The following is a 24,312-nucleotide window of genomic DNA, read 5'->3' as shown; positions in this document are numbered from 1 at the left end:
ATAATCAAAAAACAGCGAAATTCCGGATAGAGAAGGCGGAAAGTAAACATTAACTCAGAAGCGTCAACATCAGAAAAATGACTGTAGAAAGCGCCTTGGCGCATCTGTAGAAGAAGAAGGGTTCTTGTAAAAATCGTTAATTCATTTCCGATTAAAAACAAGTAAATAAATAAAATACCTCTCAGAATACCTCTGAGGAGGTGCAGCTGGTAGTGTGACTTCTTAGAGACGTCAGAGATATGAGGAGAGAAGGAGAGGGTGGAGTGGAAGATTATCCCGAAGTTTTTAGCCTCACAGGTGAGAGCAGGAAGAGGGCCAAGAGAGGCGGCCAGAGAGTGACAGGAAAGGAGGGAGTGGGTGTGGCGATGAGGAGAATATCGGTCTTACTGGCATTAAGGCAGAGATCATTGGCGGCACACCACTCCTGGCTGACGAACAGTCAGAGATGAGAGAAGGAGAATAAGTGGCAGAAAGGAGCCTGAAAATGAGCTGAGTGTCACCTGCATAGCACTGAAAGTTGGGGCAGAGAGCGGCAATGCGGTGGGCAAGAGGTGCCAGATATTGTTTGAACAGACAGGGATAGGGGTTATAACCCTGGGGAACACCACAGGTAGAGATAGAGGAGAGAAAAGACCCAAGTTGGACCTGGGAGGGTCGATCAGAGAGGAAAGAGGCCAGCCAAGCCAGGGCCTGATTGGTGGTACCCAGGTTGTATTTTCTAGTGTGCTAGAACTGCCTGTTTTTATAATAATAAATTCGATATTTTTATACAACCTTCTCTGGACAGTCCCTTTTATCATTGGCTAATTGTATTTTTTTGCTGTGTTGCAATTAACCAACAATCACGACCTTTCGAAGATAAGCCTGCCGTCCAGTACACGCTACCAAAATTGGACAAGGAGGTTTATAATTGACTTGTGTTTCATATCTGTTTGGATCCCTTCTGGTATACTAGAGGTGTGGGGCTGACTGATGACTTAGAAACCGATATTCACCCCTGGACCACTGGTGCCCCCAAAGTTGATTTGTCACAGGTGGGGCCCAAGTAGCAAATACTGTCCAAAACTGGTGCTTTGTATGTGCTTTCAGAATGAAAAAGCAATTGTTTCAGTTCTTATCACTGAAACATTAAAAACGTCCTGTCCAAATCAGTGACTGCTTATATGAACCATTACTGATAAACACCAGCCCTTTCAATGTTCTGCCAAAACAATGGGTGTCTCCAGAGCGTCACAGGGCATTGGGCGGGGACTGCATAGCCTTGCTGAGGCAAAGCAAGCAGAAACAAGGTATTGTGCCTGGAGGCCACACGTGTACATGTGACACTTAGTCACTGGGGAGGGCAAGAGAGCGGGACACGGGGCTACGGCACTGCCCATGCCTAGTGCCGGCCCCAAGGGTGGATGACTGGTTTGTGCAGATTGTGGCCACAGCTTGAGTCATGCAAGTCATTTAAAGTGAACATGCTGGCAACGTCGATTTTGTGGCTTCGATTGCGACCGCAGCCTCTTAAAAATGCTCTTAAATCTGACTGGATTGTTTCACGTTACTCTACAGAGCCACGTGTTCATTGTATGGCTTTCCCGCTGTTTTCTATGTCCCTTTATCACTGGGCCTTGCAGGCTTGGGACTGTGCCAGGCTCCATTCACCCAGCGTCCGGCTATAATAATACACGGGCAAGATTGAGGGCCTTCTTTCAAAATGCTAACATTCATGATCTATTTTTTTAAAGTAAAAAAAGGGACATTCATGTCTTTGTTTTTTATGCGTCATTGGGCTTTTTAAAAAATCATGACCAAGCTGGTCACCACAATTTGTGATGTCACTTCCTGTGGGGCCGCTCGGTCGAGTTTCTCACCAAAACGGAACACCCCGACACGCACAATCCCCCGGAAAATGAACACAGTGGGTGGCGTGGCACCTGAAGACCTAGCAAAATAAACTCAAGATATTTTGCACAGCCAACAATGCATGTGTGAACTGCGTTTATGTTTTTGATATCTTATGAAACAATACAAATCTGTGCAACCTCTTTTGCAACATTTTTGATCAATTGTGTGGCGCAAATAGATCATTGACCCGTCATGTTCACATAGTTAATGTGACAGTGCCATCTAGTGGCTAGATTCAAAATCCACAGGAATGACTCGAGAAGCGTATTGCATGTGATTGAAGAGACGGTCCCTGAGACTGGCTACTGAATCACTAACGCCCCCCGCCGCTCCCCTCCCCCCACACCCTCAACAAATAACTATGTACTCCCCAACCCGTGTACGGCACTCCATTGCGAGGCAGCTAGGTTAGAAATCTCATACATACAGATTTTTTTTAGAGACTAAAGTCTTAAGAATAGTGCCAACATGTGCAAGGCAAGGAAACGACGTCCTCGACCCTGAACCTAATACTCTCTACACACTAGTTGTCATGAATTAATTCCGTGAATTAGGCCAGGAAAAATCGGTGTCGGCTGCGGCCAGACCGTGCGCTGCAAAATATTTTGAAAGGGGTTATGTTCTAGAAATCTTTGGGTCGCGTTGGCTCTGTCAAGGGCAGCGATGCGGCGCGGAGGGGCACAATGAATGGGCGCCCAAAAAAGTGAAAACTCTGTGGTCGGCCCACGGGCCACCCCACCTCTATGTCTGTGGGCAACATTGGGGCCTCCATAAGAGTCGCTGGGCCAGACCGGGGCACGTGCCCTCTTACCAGTCGGTAATACATCACAAAGGTACGCCCTATGGGAAACTGAATCTAGGTTGAGCGTAGACAGGTTCTAACTTCTCCGTAGGCTAGGAACTCTGTGCCCGAGGCGGGTCACTGTGAGCCTTTGAGTGACAAGTAGGGGAATGAACTGCGCATGCTCAGTGAAGCCGCATTCTCCGTCACTGGGTTTGCTACATTGCACCCCACACACCCCTTTTAAGATATCATATAGGTGAACCAAAACTCTTGAAAGAAGACATGAATTGTTCCTTAAATATTGCTGGTTTCATGTTCTTGAGCAGGGAAACTAAACCGCGCACTGCAGTGATTCATTTAAGCAAGATATGCGCGTGCACACAGGAACAGCTTGAAAGCAGGCATCTAAAATAGGACTACAGCCGACACGGTGCCTCAGGAGTCGAGCGAAATGCTTTCATTCTGATGTGACAGTGGAGTAACTCTGCTGAAAATGTTGCAGGAGGACAGGACATCTAAAGGAAAGGGGCCCCTGCCAAATTAGGGAGACAAGATGATGCGCCACAAAAGTTGAGGGGGACGAACACCCTTGTCCCCCCCTAAAAGATCGCTTCCTTGTGGGGGCGTAGGAGAATTTAATAATTTTCTAGTCTTTCCAACCTGTATTGCGCCCAGGGGTGGACTGGCCTATAGGGAACTCTGGAGATTTCCCGGTGGGCCTCTGCACCCTGGGCCTCTTTTGTGTGGTATTTCCAAATTTTCTCATACGAAAAGGATTGGGCTTGCTGAGAATGTGTCATATGGGGCCTCTTTGCACATTATTTCTTTTGGTCCCCAGTAATTATTTCCAGGGCCTCTTTTAGTTCCCAGTCCACCCCTGATTGCGCCACCACAATACCCACTTTTCTTCCCTGGTGTACGTCGGAATAGGGACCGAGGCGTTTCTTTAGTTTCGTTTAGTTATTTTAGTTTATTTGTAGAGCGCGCCAGGCCCGTAGGCATCTGGGCGCTATGCTTACAGGTTACAAGAAATAAAGCGTACATTACAAAGGAACAGTTACAGTTATAGATTGAAATAGAGGGCAATATATTATAAATGTACATTTCGGAGATAGGTTAGCTTGGACAAGCTTAGAATTTATACAGAGTTCAAGTAGATACAAGCAAAGATTCAGTCGAAGCTCAGGTAGACCCAAGCGAGCAGGAAAACAGGTCAAAAAGCGAAGTGGTATAACTTTTGTGGTTAGATTGACCAGTTATGCATTTAGGCAGGTAGGCGTGGTTGCACAATCGGGTTGGGTTCTTGCTCCCATAGCCATACCTTAACATTTTTTCTGAATAAGAGGTTGGACGGTTCATTTCTTAGGGAAATGGGGAGAGCATTTAAGGCTCTCGAGTGGAAGAGCAGGCCACAGGCCATGATTCATCCGTGGTGCTGCCTCCTGTGGCTCCCCAGGTGTGCTGGAGTCGGACTCCCATGATTCCCTCACCATTGGCCATGCTGGTTAGGGCTGCAGGTAGTTGCAGTCCAAAAAAGAGCCAAAGTTTGCAGAACATTGAGGGCCTGGTTCTGAACTCGGGTTAAACGTAGTGTAGAAAGCGGACATTCGCCCCTCCAGTCTCCAGCAGCACCATTCTGAGGCGGGTGCAAGATTTGGAGGGGAGATGTCGTGCTTGCCAGCAGAAGAAGCTGCTGAAATCCATCGTTGTGGGGGCCGCGTGTGCAGCGGTGTCACTGTGAGCATTTCCTGAAAGGCTGCCATTTTACTGATTTACAAAAGTGTTCTTAAACTTTCAGTAAAGTAGAAAAGTGGTGTTGCAGTCGGGAAAATGACTTAACTATGAAGGGGAAACGTGGGCAGTAGATGTTCATGGCACCTCACAAGTACTGTATTTTACCTCCTTTTTTTGACATGCAAAGCGAGGGTTTAGCCAGGGGAATGCCCTCGCAGGGTCTGCCCTGCATTCCTGATGGACCCCAGGGCCACTGGAGGCCTAAACCAGGCGCATGCAAAAGCTGAGGCTTTCCTCTCAGTACACCCCATCTTTTGTTTTTCAGAATATGGCCATTTTAAGGAAAAGTGCTGTTCATGCTTGCACTAACACATTTCTGTTTTTACATGGACCTCTGAGTCGGGCCCTCTGAGCCAGTACATATACCTGTGTTTTTAATGTTTGTAGATGGAGAAGGGGAGGGGCTGAAAGAATTAGGCCAGACCAAGGCCATTGGGACGGGAAGATTACTGAGCATTAGAAGGCCTGCCTTGGTTCAATTAAGCTGCATGCATCCAATTATTTAATTGCAATAGACATTTGTCTCGGGAGGATAGCTCGGAGGCAACATGCTCGCCTTGGAAGCAAGACGACACAGAGCAACACAGGTTTGATCCCCGGGTCTGCACTTAGAAGCCTCTGGGTATTAAGTGCGTTATAAATAACCTATCATATCATTCTACGCAACCATTTTTCAGAAGATATGGAGATATGGGGATACACGTTTCAGCTCAATTATTATCAGAGGACCTTCTGCATAATTATAGAAAGACATCCAAGGATCGTATCACGTTTGTAAAACATTGGCGGTGTACATTCAATAATAGGGTCGACAGCGCGGAGCCTTACGGCATGCCATGAACCGTAGGTTGTGGTGCAGAAGGGAAGGGTGGCAGTGAGATACTGCGCAGTCTATTTGAAATGGCTGAATCAAATAACCCATGTTATGTCTTGACCACAGACCCCTGCCACCCAGAAGTGGACGTTATCAAAGGCCACTGACAGGTCTAACAAAGCCGTGCGCAGCCTCTGTCCACAAGCCGCCAGAGACCACCCTGCACAGACGTCCACACGGCGTCTGCACATCGACGCAGTGTGAAGCCAGCCTGCAATGTATCGAAAAGCATTTTTCTTGCCAGCCCTCTCCAGAAGCTTTGTGGGTAAAGGCAGTTTTGAGACCTATGCGTAATTAGACATGAAGGATGGGCCAAGATTGGGCTTCTTCACAGGGGGCGGGGGGCAGGGTCACTATGGCAAATGTCCGTTGGTTGGGGCTGTGCCTGACTGAAATGATTAATAATGTTACATCATGCGTGTCTACCATGGGTGGACTGCCCTATAGGGAACTCTGGAGATTTCTTGGTGGGCCTCTGCACCCGGGGCCTGTTTTGTGTGGTATTTGCACATTTTCCCATAGGAAAAGAGTTGGTCTTGCTGAAAATGTGTAATATGGGGCCACTTTGAAAATGAGTTCCCGGGCCTCTGTGTTTCCAGTCCACCCCTGTCTACTCAGGGAGCATGACTGACCTGGAGACAGCATAGCATTGTGACGAAATGACTACTGCTCTGCAGGACTACAGGGATGAGTAGTGGATGAAGCTCCTACTCGGCCCCACACCATGACTAAACCATCAGGGATCCGAAACATAAAGGCGAAACAGGCCCAACCTGACAGGCGCACCTCTTTCGCCTCCTGTGGAAACGTGGGCAGAGGGCAGGCTGTACTCTTCAAGCGCTTGTCACAGAAGCATCCACCAAAGATTCTATAAAAATACGGGTTTTTAAATAAATAATAAATACAAACACTAATCAAAACACTATAATCCACTCCTGTAAGAGAAGACATAGGACAGGCGGCCTTTGTAATGAAAAGTGACACTCGGGGTCTTGAGACAAAGAGGCACAGGCAATAATTTCAGCAGAAATGCCACGTTCACTGAAGGTGACTTTGAAAAAGTTAGAGAGTGGGGTTTTATTAGTCAGTTGGGGCCCTTAAGGCGGGTCAGGGGGTCAGAACCACTTCATAGACCTTTTAGGCTTGTTCTTGGGGCTCAATAGCATCGAGTCAGGGCTTCTAGGTGCTTTACAATTGGTCACGTTGGCAGGAAATAGTTTTGAATGTGCTGTTCCTGGTGGATTGCATGTATCAAGACAACTGAGCCAGCTTGAGACGGTCCAGTGACGCGGTGCAGTCCTGTGGCGGTGAAAAGCTTGAATCGGTTGAAGAACAGGCAGTCGATTTGGGGTCTCAAGTTGGTCAAGCCGGCTCAAAGAGGCCCAACGATGCGATGCGGTTCTACAGTGCAGTGCTGACGCGCTCAAAAATGGCTGCAGCGGAGTTAGCCGGTGGGTTGAGTCCGAGGTTCGATGTCTCGAAAGAGGACCAAAAAGCAGTGAGTATCCATGGCAGCCCTGGGTGCTTGCAGCAGCTCGAAAACCATCTCAAAGCACTTGAGATGACTCCAAAACAGGCTGAAGTGAGCAGACTTGGCCCAGAGCTGCTTCTTGACTGATGATGCTGGGGTACCCTGTCCAGATTCCCCACGGGCAAAGAGGGTCCTTGTCCCCCACTTACCAGCCAGGAAGATACCAGCGAGCCCTTGCAGGGGGTTTCACCGCCATTGAGCAGATCCCTGGGTACCAGTGTTCTAAGCTCACTGTAAGCCTTGTCTAGTCAGCAGATCACCCCAAACATTCCCCTGGAATAGTCGAAGGAATTGGATTGCTGCATTCCTGGAAGTCTTTATCTTTGAAGTCTTTATTAGGGGAAAACTCCTGAATAATGTTATTGGTGTGCTTAAAATGGTCCCGGCAATTATGTATGTGTGAAGCTGTGCTACCCAGCCCCATAACATGTACCAGACGTGCTGTACTTACCACATTTGGCCCCATCAGCACAGCACCTTCCGCAGAGAGTGCCGCAGGCCTCGACGAATCAGATCTTCTCGGCCAGCGCTTCAGTCCTTCCTGCGCTATGAGCTCCTCCTATTCACGCTGATTGCCATCCTCGTCTCCAGTGAAATGCAGCAATAGCGAGGCTCTTCCTGTTCAATAAGACCTAACCTGAGGAGCCAAGACGTGATGTCCTCATCGATGTATTGTCATAGGCGGATACGTACAGGATGTGGCGAGGAAGGCCTCTATGTAGGGAACACACGTGAAAGAAGCACATCTAAGGTAGATGTCTGCAACCTGCAGCTCTTCAGATGAGTTGGACTACTACTCCCATGATCCTTCACCATTGATTACGCTGGCTAAGCCTGACGTTGTAGTCCAAAACATCTGGCGAACCAAACGTTGCAGGCGTCTGGCCTACGGTAAGACTGGGATGAAAGAGTGACAAAGTGAGCTAAATCAAGAGCTTAATCTAAAAGGATATAGGGTGCAAAGTCGCAAAAACCGAATCCCTCAGCTAAATCCCAATCTTCTAGGGTGTCCACTCCCCAACCACTGTCCTTCCTATTACTCACAGATTGAGGGGTTTTATGTGCCCCCCATACTTGTTTTGTGTTGGTCTTTCTTGTTGACTTTGTTTATTTGTGGTCTTTGCTTTTGTACTTGCTTCGGCCCTGTCAGACTATCCCCAACTTGCATCGTTTCCTGGGATGTGATGGCCTTGAATCTGCTGCCGGGGCAAACCCTGTATTGTACCCCTCCTGCCAATGGGATTGTTTCGCGCATTACTGAGGCAAGACGCGCAGCTTACCCTCTTGTTCGATGGGTTCGTTGCTGTGCTTTTGGGTAGGAATTCTCTTTCTCGACATGGGATGTCAACGGTGGCATGCTTCTTTGGTTAGGTTGGGGATCTGACATTTGCCAGCAGTGTCTGAGCTAGAACCCCCAGCTGGCTGTTATCCAACTTCCTCTGTTAAGGTTCAGCTACTGGCGTCCTCTGAGCTCGGATGCACTCTCTCATAGCCTTTCATTGTAGCCTCACTTGCCTCAGTGTAGCTTAACTGGCCTTGCTGTTTTGTACTTTCCCAAACAACGGGCCTATTTGGCTTGGCCAGTGCAACTTCTCTAGCTCTTCTTGTCGCCCCTTCTCTAACTACAACACAACTCACACGCTGGAGTGCTATCTTAATGCCTCAGTGGTAATTAGGTGTGTGTCTCTTTGTATAGGTGTACTTTTGTAGTCATTTCGGAATGCTACCAAAATGTCATCCCCAAAAATCCGACTTGTTCGTTACTGCGCCCTGCCCACTACGCCGACTAATGGGAGCGGGAGTTGCTCCCCTTTATCGGAGTAGTGGGGACCAGGGTTTGCAGGGGCATCCTGCCGCTTCCATTAGATGGTAGTGGGGGACAATAAGAAAAAGAAAAAGAAAAAAGGACCCTACAATGGTAGTTCAGACCCACGTTGGGTGAGAATTGACGCCGCAGGGTCAGAGGACAGACGACGGACACACTTCACGGTGTGCCTCTGAACAGGTAAGTGGGTAATGGGGGTGGCGGTTATGGTAATGCAGGCGCAGTGATCTATGTGATCATCGCCTGCGTCGTAATGGGAGTCAGCAATTTAAATGTTGACAACATGGGCGGCTCAGTGATCACATAGGCTCGTAATTTCCACAATGAGTGCTCCGGTTGGTGAGTTCATTTGCCCATTAACATCTTCTGGTCTGATTGGACAGTTCCTTAATGGTTCTATGTCCCCCTTATGTGTCTGGCTGTCGGGTTAACTGAAACAGCCTGTGCCTAGGTCCGCATGGGCCAAAATGATAACAGGTCCACCATGTTGGGATCAAGAAGCGGTATCAGACCGGCCTGCTGGCCTGATGTTCTGGCTCTCTCTGCGTGGTCTCCCTGCTTGTCACAGAATTTCTATCTCATTGCATTTGGCATTCAATGCCGGGCCTTGCGCACCAAAAGCAGAGTTGATGGCTGGACACCCCGACATCACAGTCTGCTCAATGCCACTCTGGGAATGGAACGCAAACGGGTGCCCAACAGCCAGGTAAACTACCCATTTCTCTTGCACTTGTTCCACTGCTGTACTAGGGCTGAATTTATTTGGTGTATTCCGTCCCCTGTGCCCCCCCCCTCCCCAGGAGTAAACATGGCCTTCGAATTCAATTCTTTCTGGGCCCAGATCTCCTTCTTTTATGAGGCAAATTTCCCCCTGGTTGAGCTGAGGCCTCTTTGCTGATCTTGACAGCGGCTGCTTCCTTCAGGTGCATAAGTGAGGACCAGGGGAGTTCTTGGGGTGCCATCATGTTCCACTTCCAGGGCTCGCATTACAGAGATGGTGAATCACGCTTGCGTCGCCCCCCCCCCTCAGAGTTCCCTAGTCTTCCACCGATAGGTTCTATACTGGTGACCTCGTCAATCTACGCACATCATCAAAACCCTCAAGATTTTCCCCTCAACTTTTTGCCCTGTCACTCACACCAAACATTCCATTCACGGCCTCCTTGCACGCGTGCATACTCTACCCTTAGATGTACGGTAGAACCCCAAGCAGGTCAAACAATTCAGCAACTAGCGTGTAGCACCGACCTGCACAGTATGGGCACAAGGTATCCTGAAGGCTTCCAGAACTATCTGAGGAAACCTTTACAGCACTGCCTGCCCTGTGGGCGACTCAGGGGATCGAAGCGGATGGGTCATGGGGGCTGGGCCAAGGCCTGTGGTGCAAAAGACCTGGCACCCATGTGGCCCACTTGGATAATCAGTGCAGCAGTGCTAGGCCAGGTGGGCAATCCTCCAGGCTGGACCTCGCCCCCTGTAAAGGTGCTGTCCCAGGGCTGAAGGCATGTGGCGCATGGAATGTCCTGGGTGGGGTGCAGGGTATAGCTGGGGGTGGGGGTGGGCAGGGGAAAATGTTCAGATTGTACTTGATGGCAGCTTCATCAGGGATCTCCTCTTTCTGCTTCTGGCCCCTCCGCCATCTTGATACATGGCAAAGTATTTAAACAAGTGTAAGAATGGAAAGGTAAGTGAAAGACCATGGCGTCCTTTAGGAGCAGCTAGAGGGCTTCAAGGACAGCAGAGTGCTTGTTGGCCGGTTTGAGACGTTCCGGGAACTCTGCGGCCTGTAACATTTGGGGTGTTGCACTTCAAGTACACAGATAAATGCCTGCACATCCACATCATGAAGACACATTTAAAATCCAATGTAGGCCGTCTGCATGTCTGAAGTAGTCCCCCGTACCATGAGGCGAGGCTTTGCCAGTCAGTATGCATGGGCCCTCATTACAACACCGGCGGTAACCAATGGCGCTATTAGCGTCATGGTTGCTGCCGGTATTGTAACGAGTACGTCAAAGGTAAATGGGGAAATACCGCCCCATTCCAAGGTTGGCGGGGCGGTAATTCCCCATTTACCATTGGCCCTTCCCCATTCCCATTTTTTCCCCATAGGGCTCAATGGGACTGGGGAAGGCGGTAATTACGGTACCGCAAATTTCAGTACCGTAATTACCCCGGAAGGCCCTTTGCGGGTCCCTACTTTAACGGCTGGTCCAGACCAACCGTTAAGGTCGGAAGCCGCAAAGGGACCTCGTAATCAGGCGTTAAGGGTTTAACGGCGCCGACACCTTTTACGGCGCCGTTAAACCCTTAACGCCAGGGTCGTAATGACCCCCCTACACCTATACACACCTATGTTGTCCAATGTCCTTGTGCACATGCCTGAAGTAGCCCCTCCCATCTTGGTATTCACACCTATGGTGTCCAATGTCCTTGTGCACATGCCTGAAGTAGCCCCTCCCATCTTGGTATACACACCTATGTTGTCCAATGTCCTTGTGCACATGCCTGAAGTAGCCCCTCCCATCTTGGCGTGAGGCTTTGCCAGTCTATGTACTCACACCTATTTGTGTCTAATATCCTTGATTACATGCATGTAGCAACTACCATCCCTTTAATCTATATGCGCATTCTTGCACTTAATGAATTGTACCATGCACTTTCTGTAACTAGCGCCCAGATGCCTGAGGGTTAGGTGCGCTGAAATAAATGCAAAAATAAATAATTAAACAAGCACAAGTCAAGTGGATGAATTGAACCTTTCCTAGCCCGCGGTAAGATGTGGAAGAGCTTGTCAAGCAGTGTTTCCACTAGCCCAGTCTGCAACCTTTGGCTCTCCTAATGTTTTGAAGTGCGACTCCCGTCAGCCCTAGCCGGCATATTCAATGGTGAGGAATCATGGGAGCTGTAGACCAAAACATTTGGCGAGGTGGGGGTTGCAGACCCCTGCAGCCAACACAATTCCAGCAGAAAGGAGTTGCACTTGGGTCGCGCGGCCTGCACCTATGCACTCACGTTATTGCTGACTCCCTCTTTGGTGAACGTGTACATCGCGGGGTCTCTTCGTAGGCGCAGGGAGTTGAGCAGTGCTTCGGAAGCCCCCAGCAACAGCTGTGAGAAATAAACGACAATGACAACAATGAAACCTCCTTTGCAAACATCACTAGACCTCCCATTCGTGCCACATCCCATGGCATCGCCCTGTGTGCGCGCATCTCAGTGTGACCCTCACTTGCCTGAGTGCAGGTTCTGTGATGGAACTGGCTTAGTTGAGGTTGTGCCTCGATAATCTACCCTGATCTACTGGAGACCCCCAGAATCATGGCTCATGTGCAACATTATAGGAACAAAACGCGAAACCTGTATGCTCAGAAGCCATCATGGCGCCACATCGACGGTACCCAGTCGCTTTACCGAAAACATTAGAGTGGTAAATTTCACAGAGAACCATAATACCGGAAAACACTGAAAACATGAAATAAATATATAAATGGTTACTGGATTAAAGGGGTTAAAATGGGTAGGGATGGGGTGGTGGTATTAGGCTAAACAACAGTGGTCTTGCGGTGGGGGCCCCCCAAATAATATTTTGTCTGCGATGAAATGTACCACTCTGTAATGTCTGTCGGTAAAATCACATATAACCCACATTGACTGGTTAAATAATGCCTTGACCAGTGTAGCATGCCAAGCCTGCTCACAAGAGGAATGAGGTAAGAGCTCTCCCCAGCACGCATGGTAAGCTTCCTGGTCGACGGGGAGCTTTGTGCAGTATCACCCCCAAGCCCCCAGCGAAGCGGATACTGATCTGCCGCTCCCTTTACTCTGACGGGTGATCCTCAGTTGCCTTCTGGGAGTTCACAGTCTGACAGTGGGGCGATGCCTCAACGTAATCCAACACTTCAAGCATTCCTTCATCATTGAGCATTATGTATGCATATATTTAGGTTCCTCGCATAGTGCCTAATATCACCTTCGGGGCTTTTCAAAGCACTGTAGGAGGGAAGGAAAGGAAAGGAAAGGAAAGGAAAGGAAAGGAAAGGAAAGGAAAGGAAAGGAAAGGAAAGGAAAGGAAGAACAGAAGGGAGGGAAGGTGGTGGATGAGCAGGCACTCTCCTGACCTTAAAGGCATTTCTTTTCATGCTATCACGGCTTGCAGTAGTGGTAGCCAAACGTATTCATGTTGTGTCCCCTCCCCCCAAACCCCAGGTCAAACAAAGGTCATGAAAAGGTTCTGAAGAGGAGAAAGATTCAGTGATGCTGGAGTTCTCCCATGGTTTAGGTCTGGCGCCAGTCCATTCCTTCCCACTGGGAGTAGAGTCACACATAGGGAATGCTGAAGGGATGGGTACAGGCCAAGATGGCCACGAAGGGTGTCCCGTTTACGCGCGCTGTCCCTTGAGCTACCACCTGGAGAGCAGATCTGAGAGAATGGATATGGGCTTCCGAACAGATCTCAACAGTTGGGCCATGGTTCTGGAAAGCCACAGACGCTGCCTTGGCTCGGGTGAGTGGAGGGCCTGGAGCTACTCGCATATCCTCCCGAGACAGCTCAGGGGCAACACGCTCACCTTGGAAGCAAGACAACGTGGAGCAACACAGGTTCGATCCCCGGGTCCGTGCTTAGAAATCTCTAGGTGTTAAGCGTGTTATAAATAACTAATTATATCATAATGATGGCACCTTATCCACCAGGAGAGCTTTTCCAAAAGGAGCACGCCCGCCTTAAGACCCGCACAGCCCATAAGGGCGACTAAACTCCTCGGGGCAATATTGCAAAGCTTGAGAGACGGTCTCACGCCCCGATTGTGCGGTGCCTCCTGTGCCGTAGAACTGCAGGTCTTGGAGGAAGGACAGGCAGGGATATTGCAGGGTTAATAGGATGTTGAAGATAAGTGTGTAGCAGGAGCATGAAGGGGAGCGTAGAGCAATATCCCTTTCTAAAAAAGTATGGGAAGCCACAGATGGTACAGACAGCAAGGACAGGGGACGAATTGCACGAACACCGGGGGGAAAATGTAAACACAGAGCAGATGTCGAGATTTCGGAATATTGAAACTCATCTCACCTCATGCAGGAGTGTTGCTGGAAAGGGACGTGAAAGCAAAAACGTGATGGATGGAAAGTTTTGAAGTAATCTGAACCACTGGCATTGCTCTGGGCAACCTTCCACATCACTGAGTTTTAGCCCGTCTGCGCCATTTCAAAAGGGGTCCAGCCATATGCAAATCAGTCAGGTACTGCCATCAATGGGAGCAGCCCGGCCCAAACTGCTAGACTAGGCTCACTCTGCACAGAAACACAAGCAACCCCAGGCATGTTTCAGCCTTGTTGGGCCTCCTCAGTGAGGTGCTGCTTGGTTCTCTATTGCACAGCGAGCAAGGACCTACTTCTGGGCATACCCTCTCTCACATAGGGAGAGAAACTAAAAGCAAAAAAGTGATGGGTGGAAGATTTTGAATTAATCTGAACCACTGGCATTGCTCTGGGCAACCTTCCACATCACTGTGTTTTAGCCCACCTGCGCCATTGCAAAAGGGGTCCAGCCATATGCAAATCAGTCAGGTACTGCCACCAGGAAATGGACGTGGGCAATGGGGGCCAAAGGGGAGGTGTGGGGTGTGCCCCCACCCCCAAGTACAAAAAGGTTGGGGGGAGAAGGGCAACAATCTTAAATATACAGATGTGGGACCACAGGAGTTGTTGCTCCCTCGCGTAACCAAGCCATCACCTAGCGAGAACAATGATTTACTCCAAATTATAGAAAAGACAGAATGATTTTGAGGGCTGAATTGAACTATTTTCAAGAACGTTCTACAAAGCAAAACTTTAGAATGGATGAGTCAGAGACAAAAGTCTACCTAACTGAAGATAATAGGTATAATAATTCTGGTGTTTAATATAGCGTTGCTTGAAACACTTGTGTAGAGGCACGTTTTAAATGTCATATCCTTTCATATCCCTGTGAATCCATTTGCACAGCACTTGGTGCGGAATGTTACTTTTGGGCTTACTGCACAAAAACACCCAGACTCGCTTGCAGTGGAAAAGGTTGCTTTAATGTGACAGGCCAAAGCTCACAAATAAACGCTAACCTGGCTACCTGGCCTTACAGACTAACATATCTGTTTTTAACAATTGCCAAACAAATTTAATAATTAAACACTTTCAATTCCCCCCAACAAATAAATAATTAAATCAGTTCAAATTCCAACCCTACCTATCCCTTGCTCCCTACCGTCTCCTTAATCTCTTCTCACGCCTTCCTTCCCACTTTCTCCCATCTTCTCCCCGGGGCCATGCCCCTCCATCTTCAATACCTGTTCCCCCTCTTTGTACCCCCTGGGTAGCCTGTTCGTGCAAAACAGCACCACCCCCTTCCTTTCCCGCGCTAATCCCCATTGTGCTTCCCTCCCCCCTCATCCAAAGGGGCCATGTCCCTGGCATCAAGCAACCTCATACCCCTTCAACTCCCCTTTACACCAAGCTCCTCCTTCCTATGACCCGCGGCCAGGCTGACCTGTGACATCAGCAACAAAAACCTTACATCATAACTCCCCCAACTAATGCTTAAAATGGAATATCCTATCAATCTACAATTGCCAGTACACCTGGGCCTTTAACAATGAATTGCTGGAAGTACTGGCAATCTATCCTGGGGAGTACACCCTGGAGATGCAGATAACCTCAGCCTGGTTGATCCAAGGCACGCAAGGATATCTGTTCTTTTTTCTTCTAGGCCTTGGACTCCAGCACCAGAGACCACAGAATGACCTCTGGAGAGAGTTAAGTTGTCCAGAACTGAGCAGATATGCTTAGATTTGCATGTTGGCCACGGAGCTCCTTCTGACCCTGGGAGCAGTTCCCATTTCCCTACAGATGAACCGAAGCATTTTCATAAAGGCCCCCGTCGATCTTCTGGGAGTGAGTCCTGAGGGAGTGGTCACATATGTGCATTTACAGCTGGCAGGAGGAGGCCATCGGGGTAGTGGCATAGTTGACCTAATGCCGACTTGACCTACTCCCATTTGACTGCATTTTTTGACCTAATTCGGTAGGTCAAAGTGTACAATTTTATTAAATAAATAGTTGTGGGGCGGGGGTAAGGGAATAGGTTGAGGTGGGAGAAAGTCAGGGGGGGTGCAGGGGTCTCCCCCCGCAGTAGGTCAAAGAAAATGAGGGCAAACAAATTTGGTCAAATGGGCAGTAGGTCAAGTTTTTTTAGGTCAAACAACTCATATCCGCCATCGTCCATAACCCCAAGCATCAGACGCAGGCCCGGAGGCTTCAGTCACACAAACACTACTACTACAATATTCTGAGGTGCTTTTGTAGCAAAGACTGGGCTGAAAATTATCTGGAAAAGGAAAACATGCCAAAGAAGCTTCTGGTAAAATACAAAGAGAGAGAGAGAGAGAGAGAGAAGAGAGAGAGAGAGAGAGAGAAAGAGAGAGAGAGAGAAAGAGAGAGAGAGTGAGAGACGCCATTTTGGCAACAGCAACATTGATAAAGATAACCTTTGCACAGACTATGAGCCACCAAGAATTAACAAAGTAATGAAGCACAGAGGAGATTCGAGGCAGTCGCTACCACTTGTAGGGGTGGCCTGCTCACTTGGCTCTCTGACATTAAATATTGTTAAACCGCAAAAAGCAATTTCCGGTTAAGCCACCGAACCATGGAAGATACAATTGTCCTGTAGCAGGCCCTGCGAATCACCTTTGTACTTTGAAGGCAGGACTGCTCACCTGGAAGAAGGAGTGGAAGTTGCGCTCGCCATTTTGTTGCTTCAAGACTCGAGACTGTCAAGGAAAGAAGAGAGGCACACCTGAGATCGCCTGTGAAGAATGCAGTGCACGCGGAACTCTTATGTGTACATTTAAGAAGTAAAGGGAGGCATGTGGTTGGCCAATCAAAGGTTACATTTTCACTCAGGCGGTTATTAAAAGATGGATGCTACAGTAGAAACGGGTGTTGATTCAAATATCTCCTCTTTTTGCTATCATCCAGATTGCGATTAGGTACAGCATACACTTTGCAAAATAATGCCCAGCAAAAAACAAATTCCATGTAGGAAATACTGAATACCCTAAATACCACGTAATTATGATTTTAAATACCACCAGAAACCCCATGGTAGTACCTGAGGCATTACCAAAGGCGGAAGTAGTCCCAGGCAGGGGAACGCCATCCAGGCACGTGTGCATCATAGCATCTGCACAAGTTACAAGAGGACCTGAGAGACACGTCACAGGTCAACATGCTTGGTGCTGGAGCTGTGACCATGTATTCACATGACCTCCTCACTGATGGAGCCAAGGCAGCTAGAGATGAGGAGAGGAGACCGGTAGCACGGAGCAGGGCGGGGCCATCTCCACAGACACCAATGAGCAGCTCATTGCCCTGCGCGGGGTCCACGCTCCTATTGGTGACACAGGTTCATTTCAACATATGGTAGCGGTGCTATATGGGATGTCGCAGTGCACCATCTCAGTCCTCCGGCGACAGGTAATGCATATCCTGTTGCCTCATGAACACATCCGGTGTCCCCTGTCAGATGTTACTGACGTAAAGCATGTGCCCGTGTGCGGCTTAAATCTATCGTATTCCGGCCTGTTGCATGTATATCCGGACACCCCCTGATGCCAGGCCTGATGAACTCATCCATGACCGCCTTAAAGCACAGGCGGAATCGATCATGCCAACACATAGCCGAGGAACCCAATAGAGAGGGCACCTGCCTACTCCAGGCAAGATTGCACTGCCTACATCGATTAAGGAGTGTCTTCTTATACAGTCCTCAAAAAGTGGGCAAAATTGTCCAATGACGCTGCACACTCAACAACACGCACATCCGGCATTGCAGCCCCTTGTCAGCACAGGACAATTCTCATTACGGGTTTGGTGGTTTCTCTGCGGTAATACCACCGAGATACCACCAAACGGTATTATTGGCACTTAGTCAGGCGGTATTACCACAGGAGGTATTACCTCCGGTGGCAGGGGTGTTGCTAGGTCTGGAAACGATCCGGCGCTACGCTAATGTCGGGACTCGGGGTAAGCTAGATTTGGTTGTAGCCCCTGAGCTTCTATCCAGGGCTACAACCAAAAGACCTCCTCAGCCCCCCTAGCAACGCCTCTGTCGGCGGTAATACTGCCGTGTTACAAGTGGCGGTTTCTGAGTGTAAATCCCCACTTGGTATCATCTGTACAACATTTCACACTTTCTCCACTCCTGCAAGTTCCCACAACTAAAGCAAAGTGACTGACATGCTTCCAGGCCCGCCTCGCCTGGTCACTTTTTGGCTGAAGGAAATTCTATTGAGACTTCCTATCGTGCTGTAACGTTTTCACTGAATCGCGCCAGGTGTCCCCTGCACCCGCTGTCTCTCTCGCTCTCTGTCTTCTTTTTCTCTCTCCTTCTACCACTGCTGCTCTGTTTCCCTATCTCTTTTTACAGTTCTGAGAGTCGCATTGTCATGTGCACGTTTGCGAAAGCCACCCCAGCCGTTGCTGACAGCTCTACAACCAGAAGAAAACAATAGATATCTCGAGAGGGGAGGTTCTGTTTTTTTTGTGTGCAAAAGCAGCTATTAAAAACGAAAATAATACTACTTAGTTATTCTAAAATTGTAAAATGGATATTGTAAAATGTGTAGTATTTTTATTTCTAATGGTCACTTCCAGTACATATTGGAAACCTAATAAGAATGTCACACTAGTCTTACTGAGCAGAGCACATTATCAAAACTTAGAATGCCCAAATGGTAGTCTACAATACCTGTATGAAAGCCTGCACATAATGTTCTTATTACAGACTAGTTGTGACATTAGAACAGACCTGTTAAAAGAAAATTACATCACTTGGAGTTCGGTGACCTTAAAATGGAGCTTGGCCTTCGGCTTCGTCCCTCTATTTGGTCACGAAACTCCTCTGTGACTTGCAATATAGCGAGAAAACCGTTTGTTTATTTTTTTCATTTTTTTACTTTCTTTACCCACTAAATAGACCCAGTAACTCGTTAGAAGAGTCCGAACAACAGTGGAACACGCGCAGATTGTGGAATCACACAAAAGTGGAACTCACTCGAGGCTGTTTTGGAGTTTGAAGAATCAGCACTTAATTGATTAATTGTAAGCTTATTTGCTCCTGATGAAGGGATATATTCTCCGGAAACGTGTTGAGCTATATGTATTGTTTCATACACCCATGATTAAAAAAGCACTGTAGATGTGTAAAAGTAGAAGAAACATTTACTTCATCTCTTATCATAACTATACCTACCGACAGAGATTGCATCACTAAACATTTCTTGAACTTCTGACTAGTAGTTACCAGTAATAAGGGTGTGCAGGGGACGGAAATGTCCTTAAATTGAGGACACTTTATCTTTTGCATCTTGCAACATCCTTATAACCTACGGGTAGGGGGTACCTTATCCCATATATAAACCTACAGTTATGGTCACAATGGTTTGCAGTGAAGCGAGGGATATTATGGTCACGATGGTTTGAGGTGAAGCGAGGGATATTATGGTCACAATGGTTTGCAGTGAAGTTCAGGGATATTATGGTCACAATGGTTTGCGGTGAAGCGAGGGATATTATGGTCACGATGGTTTGCGGTGAAGCGAGGGATATTATGGTCACGATGGTTTGAGGTGAAGCGAGGGATATTATGGTCACAATGGTTTGCAGTGAAGTTCAGGGATATTATGGTCACAATGGTTTGCAGTGAAGTTCAGGGATATTATGGTCACAATGGTTTGCGGTGAAGCGAGGGATATTATGGTCACGATGGTTTGAGGTGAAGCGAGGGATATTATGGTCACAATGGTTTGCAGTGAAGTTCAGGGATATTATGGTCACAATGGTTTGCGGTGAAGCGAGGGATATTATGGTCACGATGGTTTGCGGTGAAGCGAGGGATATTATGGTCACGATGGTTTGAGGTGAAGCGAGGGATATTATGGTCACAATGGTTTGCAGTGAAGCGAGGGATATTATGGTCACAATGGTTTGCAGTGAAGTTCAGGGATATCATGGTCACAATGGTTTGCAGTAAAGCGAGAGGAATATTATGGTCACAATGATTTGCAGCGAAGTTCAGGGATATTATGGTCACAATGGCTTGCGGTAAAGCGAGGGATATTATGGTCACAATGGTTTGCAGTAAAGCGAGAGGGATATTATGGTCACTATGGTTTGAGGTGAAGCGAGCGATATTATGGTCACAATGGTTTGCAGTGAAGCGAGGGATATTATGGTCACAATGGTTTACGGTGAAGTTCAGGGATATTATGGTCATGATGGTTTGAGGTGAAGTGAGGGATATTATGGTCACAATGGTTTGCGGTGAAGCGAGGGATATTATGGTCACGATGGTTTGAGGTGAAGTGAGGGATATTATGGTCACGATGGTTTGGGGTGAAGCGAGGGATATTATGATCATGATGGTTTGCGGTGAAGTGAGGGATATTATGGTCATAATGGGTTGCAGTGAAGCGAGGGATATTATGGTCACAATGGTTTACAGTGAATCGAGGGATATTGTGGTCACAATGGTTTGCAGTGAAGTTCAGGGATGTATTGGTCACAATGGTTTCCAGTAAAGCGAGGGATATTATGGTCACAATGGTTTGAGGTGGAGCTAGGGATAGTATGGTCACAATGGTTTGCAGTGAAGCGAGGGATATTATGGTCACAATGGTTTGTGGTGAAGCGAGGGATATTATGGTCACAATGGTTTGCAGTGAAGTTCAGGGATATTATGGTCACGATGATTTGCGGTGAAGCGAGGGATATAATGGTCACAATGGTTTGCAGTGAAGTGAGAGGGATATTATGGTCACGATGGTTTGAGGTGAAGCGAGGGATATTATGGTCACAATGGTTTGCGGTGAAGAGAGGGATATTATGGTCACAATGGTTTGCAGTGAAGAGAGGGATATTATGGTCATAATGGCTTGCAGTGAAGTTCAGGGATATTATGGTCATGATGGTTTGAGGTGAAGTGAGAGATATTATGGTCACAAAGGTTTGCAGTGAAGCGAGGGATATTATGGTCACGATGGTTTGAGGTGAAGCGAGGGATATTATGGTCACAATGGTTTGCAGTGAAGTTCAGGGATATTATGGTCACAATGGTTTGCGGTGAAGCGAGGGATATTATGGTCACGATGGTTTGCGGTGAAGCGAGGGATATTATGGTCACGATGGTTTGAGGTGAAGCGAGGGATATTATGGTCACAATGGTTTGCAGTGAAGCGAGGGATATTATGGTCACAATGGTTTGCAGTGAAGTTCAGGGATATCATGGTCACAATGGTTTGCAGTAAAGCGAGAGGAATATTATGGTCACAATGGTTTGCAGCGAAGTTCAGGGATATTATGGTCACAATGGTTTGCGGTAAAGCGAGGGATATTATGGTCACAATGGTTTGCAGTAAAGCGAGAGGGATATTATGGTCACTATGGTTTGAGGTGAAGCGAGCGATATTATGGTCACAATGGTTTGCAGTGAAGCGAGGGATATTATGGTCACAATGGTTTACGGTGAAGTTCAGGGATATTATGGTCATGATGGTTTGAGGTGAAGTGAGGGATATTATGGTCACAATGGTTTGCGGTGAAGCGAGGGATATTATGGTCACGATGGTTTGAGGTGAAGTGAGGGATATTATGGTCACGATGGTTTGGGGTGAAGCGAGGGATATTATGATCATGATGGTTTGCGGTGAAGTGAGGGATATTATGGTCATAATGGGTTGCAGTGAAGCGAGGGATATTATGGTCACAATGGTTTACAGTGAATCGAGGGATATTGTGGTCACAATGGTTTGCAGTGAAGTTCAGGGATGTATTGGTCACAATGGTTTCCAGTGAAGCGAGGGATATTATGGTCACAATGGTTTGAGGTGGAGCGAGGGATAGTATGGTCACAATGGTTTGCAGTGAAGCGAGGGATATTATGGTCACAATGGTTTGTGGTGAAGCGAGGGATATTATGGTCACAATGGTTTGCAGTGAAGTTCAGGGATATTATGGTCACGATGGTTTGCGGTGAAGCGAGGGATATAATGGTCACAATGGTTTGCAGTGAAGTGAGAGGGATATTATGGTCACGATGGTTTGAGGTGAAGCGAGGGATATTATGGTCACAATGGTTTGCGGTGAAGAGAGGGATATTATGGTCACAATGGTTTGCGGTGAAGAGAGGGATATTATGGTCATAATGGCTTGCAGTGAAGTTCAGGGATATTATGGTCATGATGGTTTGAGGTGAAGTGAGAGATATTATGGTCACAATGGTTTGCAGTGAAGCGAGGGATATTATGGTCACAATGGTTTGCGGTGAAGAGAGGGATATTATGGTCACAATGGCTTGCGGTGAAGTTCAGGGATATTATGGTCATGATGGTTTGAGGTGAAGTGAGGGATATTATGGTCACAATGGTTTGCAGTGAAGCAAGGGATATTATGGTCACGATGGTTTGCAGTGAAGCGAGGGATATTATGGTCACGATGGTTTGAGGTGAAGTGAGGGATATTATGGTCACAATGGTTTGGGGTGCAGCTAGGGATATTATGGTCACAATGCTTTGCGGTGAAGTGAGGGATATTATGGTCACAATGGTTTGCAGTGAAGCCAGGAATATTATGGTCACAATGGTTTGCGGTGAATCGAGGGATACTATGGTCACGATGGTTTGCAGTGAAGTTCAGAGATATTATGGTCATAATGGTTTGCAGTGAAGCAAGGGATATTATGGTCACAATGGTTTGAGGTGAAGCGAGGGATTTTATGGTCACAATGGTTTGCGGTGAAGCGAGGGATATTATGGTCACAATGGTTTGCAGTGAAGTTCAGGGATATTATGGTCATGATGGTTTGGGGTGAAGCAAGGGATATTATGGTCACAATGGTTTGAGGTGGAGAGAGGGATATTATGGTCACAATGGTTTGCAGTGAAGCGACGTATATTATGGTCACAAGGGTTTGCAGTGAAGCGAGGGATATTATAGTCACAATGGTTTGAGGTGAAGTGAGGGATATTATGGTCACGATGGTTTGGGGTGAAGCGAGGGATATTATGGTCATGATAGTTTGCGGTGAAGGAAGGGATATTATGGTCACAATCGTTTGCAGTGAAGCGAGGGCCATTATGGTCACAATGGTTTGCAGTGAATCGAGGGATATTATCGTCACAATGGTTTGGGGTAAAGCAAGGGATATTATGGTCATGATGGTTTGCAGTGAAGCAAGGGATATTATGGTCACGATGGTTTGGGGTGAAGGGAGGGATATTATGGTCACAATGGTTTAGGGTGAAGCGAGGGATATTATGGTCACAATGGTTTGCAGTGAAGTTCAGGGATATTATGGTCGCAATGGTTTGCAGCGAAGTTATACTTCGCCTTAATACGAGGTCCCCGGTCCGAAATAAATGCTGGTGTCGGAAATACTGGCAATCCTTCCAGCAGTTTTACTGGACCGGGGACGTACTACCGGTGCCGGTCACTCCAGCAATCCCATTCCATGGAGTCCTATCGGACTCAATGGAACAGGAACTTACTGCCGTCTCGGCCTCCCTTAATGTCCCGGTAATACCAGGATATCAGGTGGTGAGGACGGTAGGGGCAGTCTCCTAGTATCCCTCCGGAATTACCGGACGGATACACAAAAACGTATAATGAGGACCACGAGTTTAACACAGCATTACTAGACAGCCAGCATGACTCAGAGGATGCTGTTCTATGGCCCACAGTTGTGCACAGGCCCGTCAGAAGATGTGTGGGGCCCCAGTTCAACATGATGGTTGGGGGCCCCCTGCTTAGAGCGAAAACAGTCTGAGGCTCCCCTGGGGTGCACACATTACAAATGCGACAAAGATAAGGTTAATAGCCGCCGATTATCACAAGACGGCCAGCCAGCAGGGATCTTAAGCACTAAATGCCCACTGAAGAGCTAGAAACACTTCTTTGTCAGCAAGTGGCTGATGTGGAGGAACCACTGTTAGAAGACAGTGAGGTGATAACACTATATCTGTATATCTGTGGGAAGTGACGGCCGGAAGGGCCCCAGGAAACACAGCTTGTAATGCGACTGATGCAAAGCGCCCATGTTAAGCCCCAGAACGAAAATAGAGAAAATAATATATTGCTGTGTTACAAGAATGCTGGCTGGCAACATGAGGGCAGTTGTTGGGGCCCCCCTGGAGGCCCCTTTTCATTTGGAAGGATTGCAAGGCCCTGGCGCTGTTCCTGGTTGTGCATATGCATTTATAGGGTGCTAACCTCGCTAGAATACAGCAGAGCACAGTTCAAGGGGGCAGGGATGCTTCAAGATCATACGCAAAGATAGGAGAGGTTGGGGTGACTATTGAGGCAGTGCACAAGTATGAGTATGTTTCAGCCCAGTTGGCCTCGGGACTGAGAGATGGGATATTTCCTTATTAGCATCTGTTGAAATGTTCGTTGAAGAGATTAATTCTCAATATAAGAAACCTAAATACATACATACAATTCCTTTCTAAAGTGCATGGGCATCAGAGAGAACATCCTCCACTGGTCCCAACGCAGAAGAGCGTTACCAATGTGTCCCAATGAAT

At 47.7% G+C, this 24,312-nt stretch overlaps 1 protein-coding gene across 1 annotated transcript in view; it reads right to left on the bottom strand.

The window, feature by feature from the left end:
* Positions 1-24,312, bottom strand: part of MYO1G (myosin IG) — a 1,030,638-nt gene that overhangs the window by 738,779 nt on the left and 267,547 nt on the right. Inside the window, exons 5-6 of the mRNA XM_069645825.1 lie at positions 16,450-16,503; positions 11,717-11,812 (exon numbers count right to left, since the gene is read on the bottom strand). Coding sequence (XP_069501926.1) covers positions 11,717-11,812; positions 16,450-16,503 — 150 coding nt within the window. The remainder of the gene's footprint in view (positions 1-11,716; positions 11,813-16,449; positions 16,504-24,312) is intronic.

This window comes from Ambystoma mexicanum, chromosome 2p (genome assembly GCF_040938575.1).
Source record: "Ambystoma mexicanum isolate Mex_15411 chromosome 2p, UKY_AmexF1_1, whole genome shotgun sequence".
Taxonomy (NCBI): Eukaryota; Metazoa; Chordata; class Amphibia; order Caudata; family Ambystomatidae; genus Ambystoma; species Ambystoma mexicanum.
Note: the sequence above shows the minus strand (reverse complement) of the source record. Positions and strands in the feature narration are given on the sequence as shown.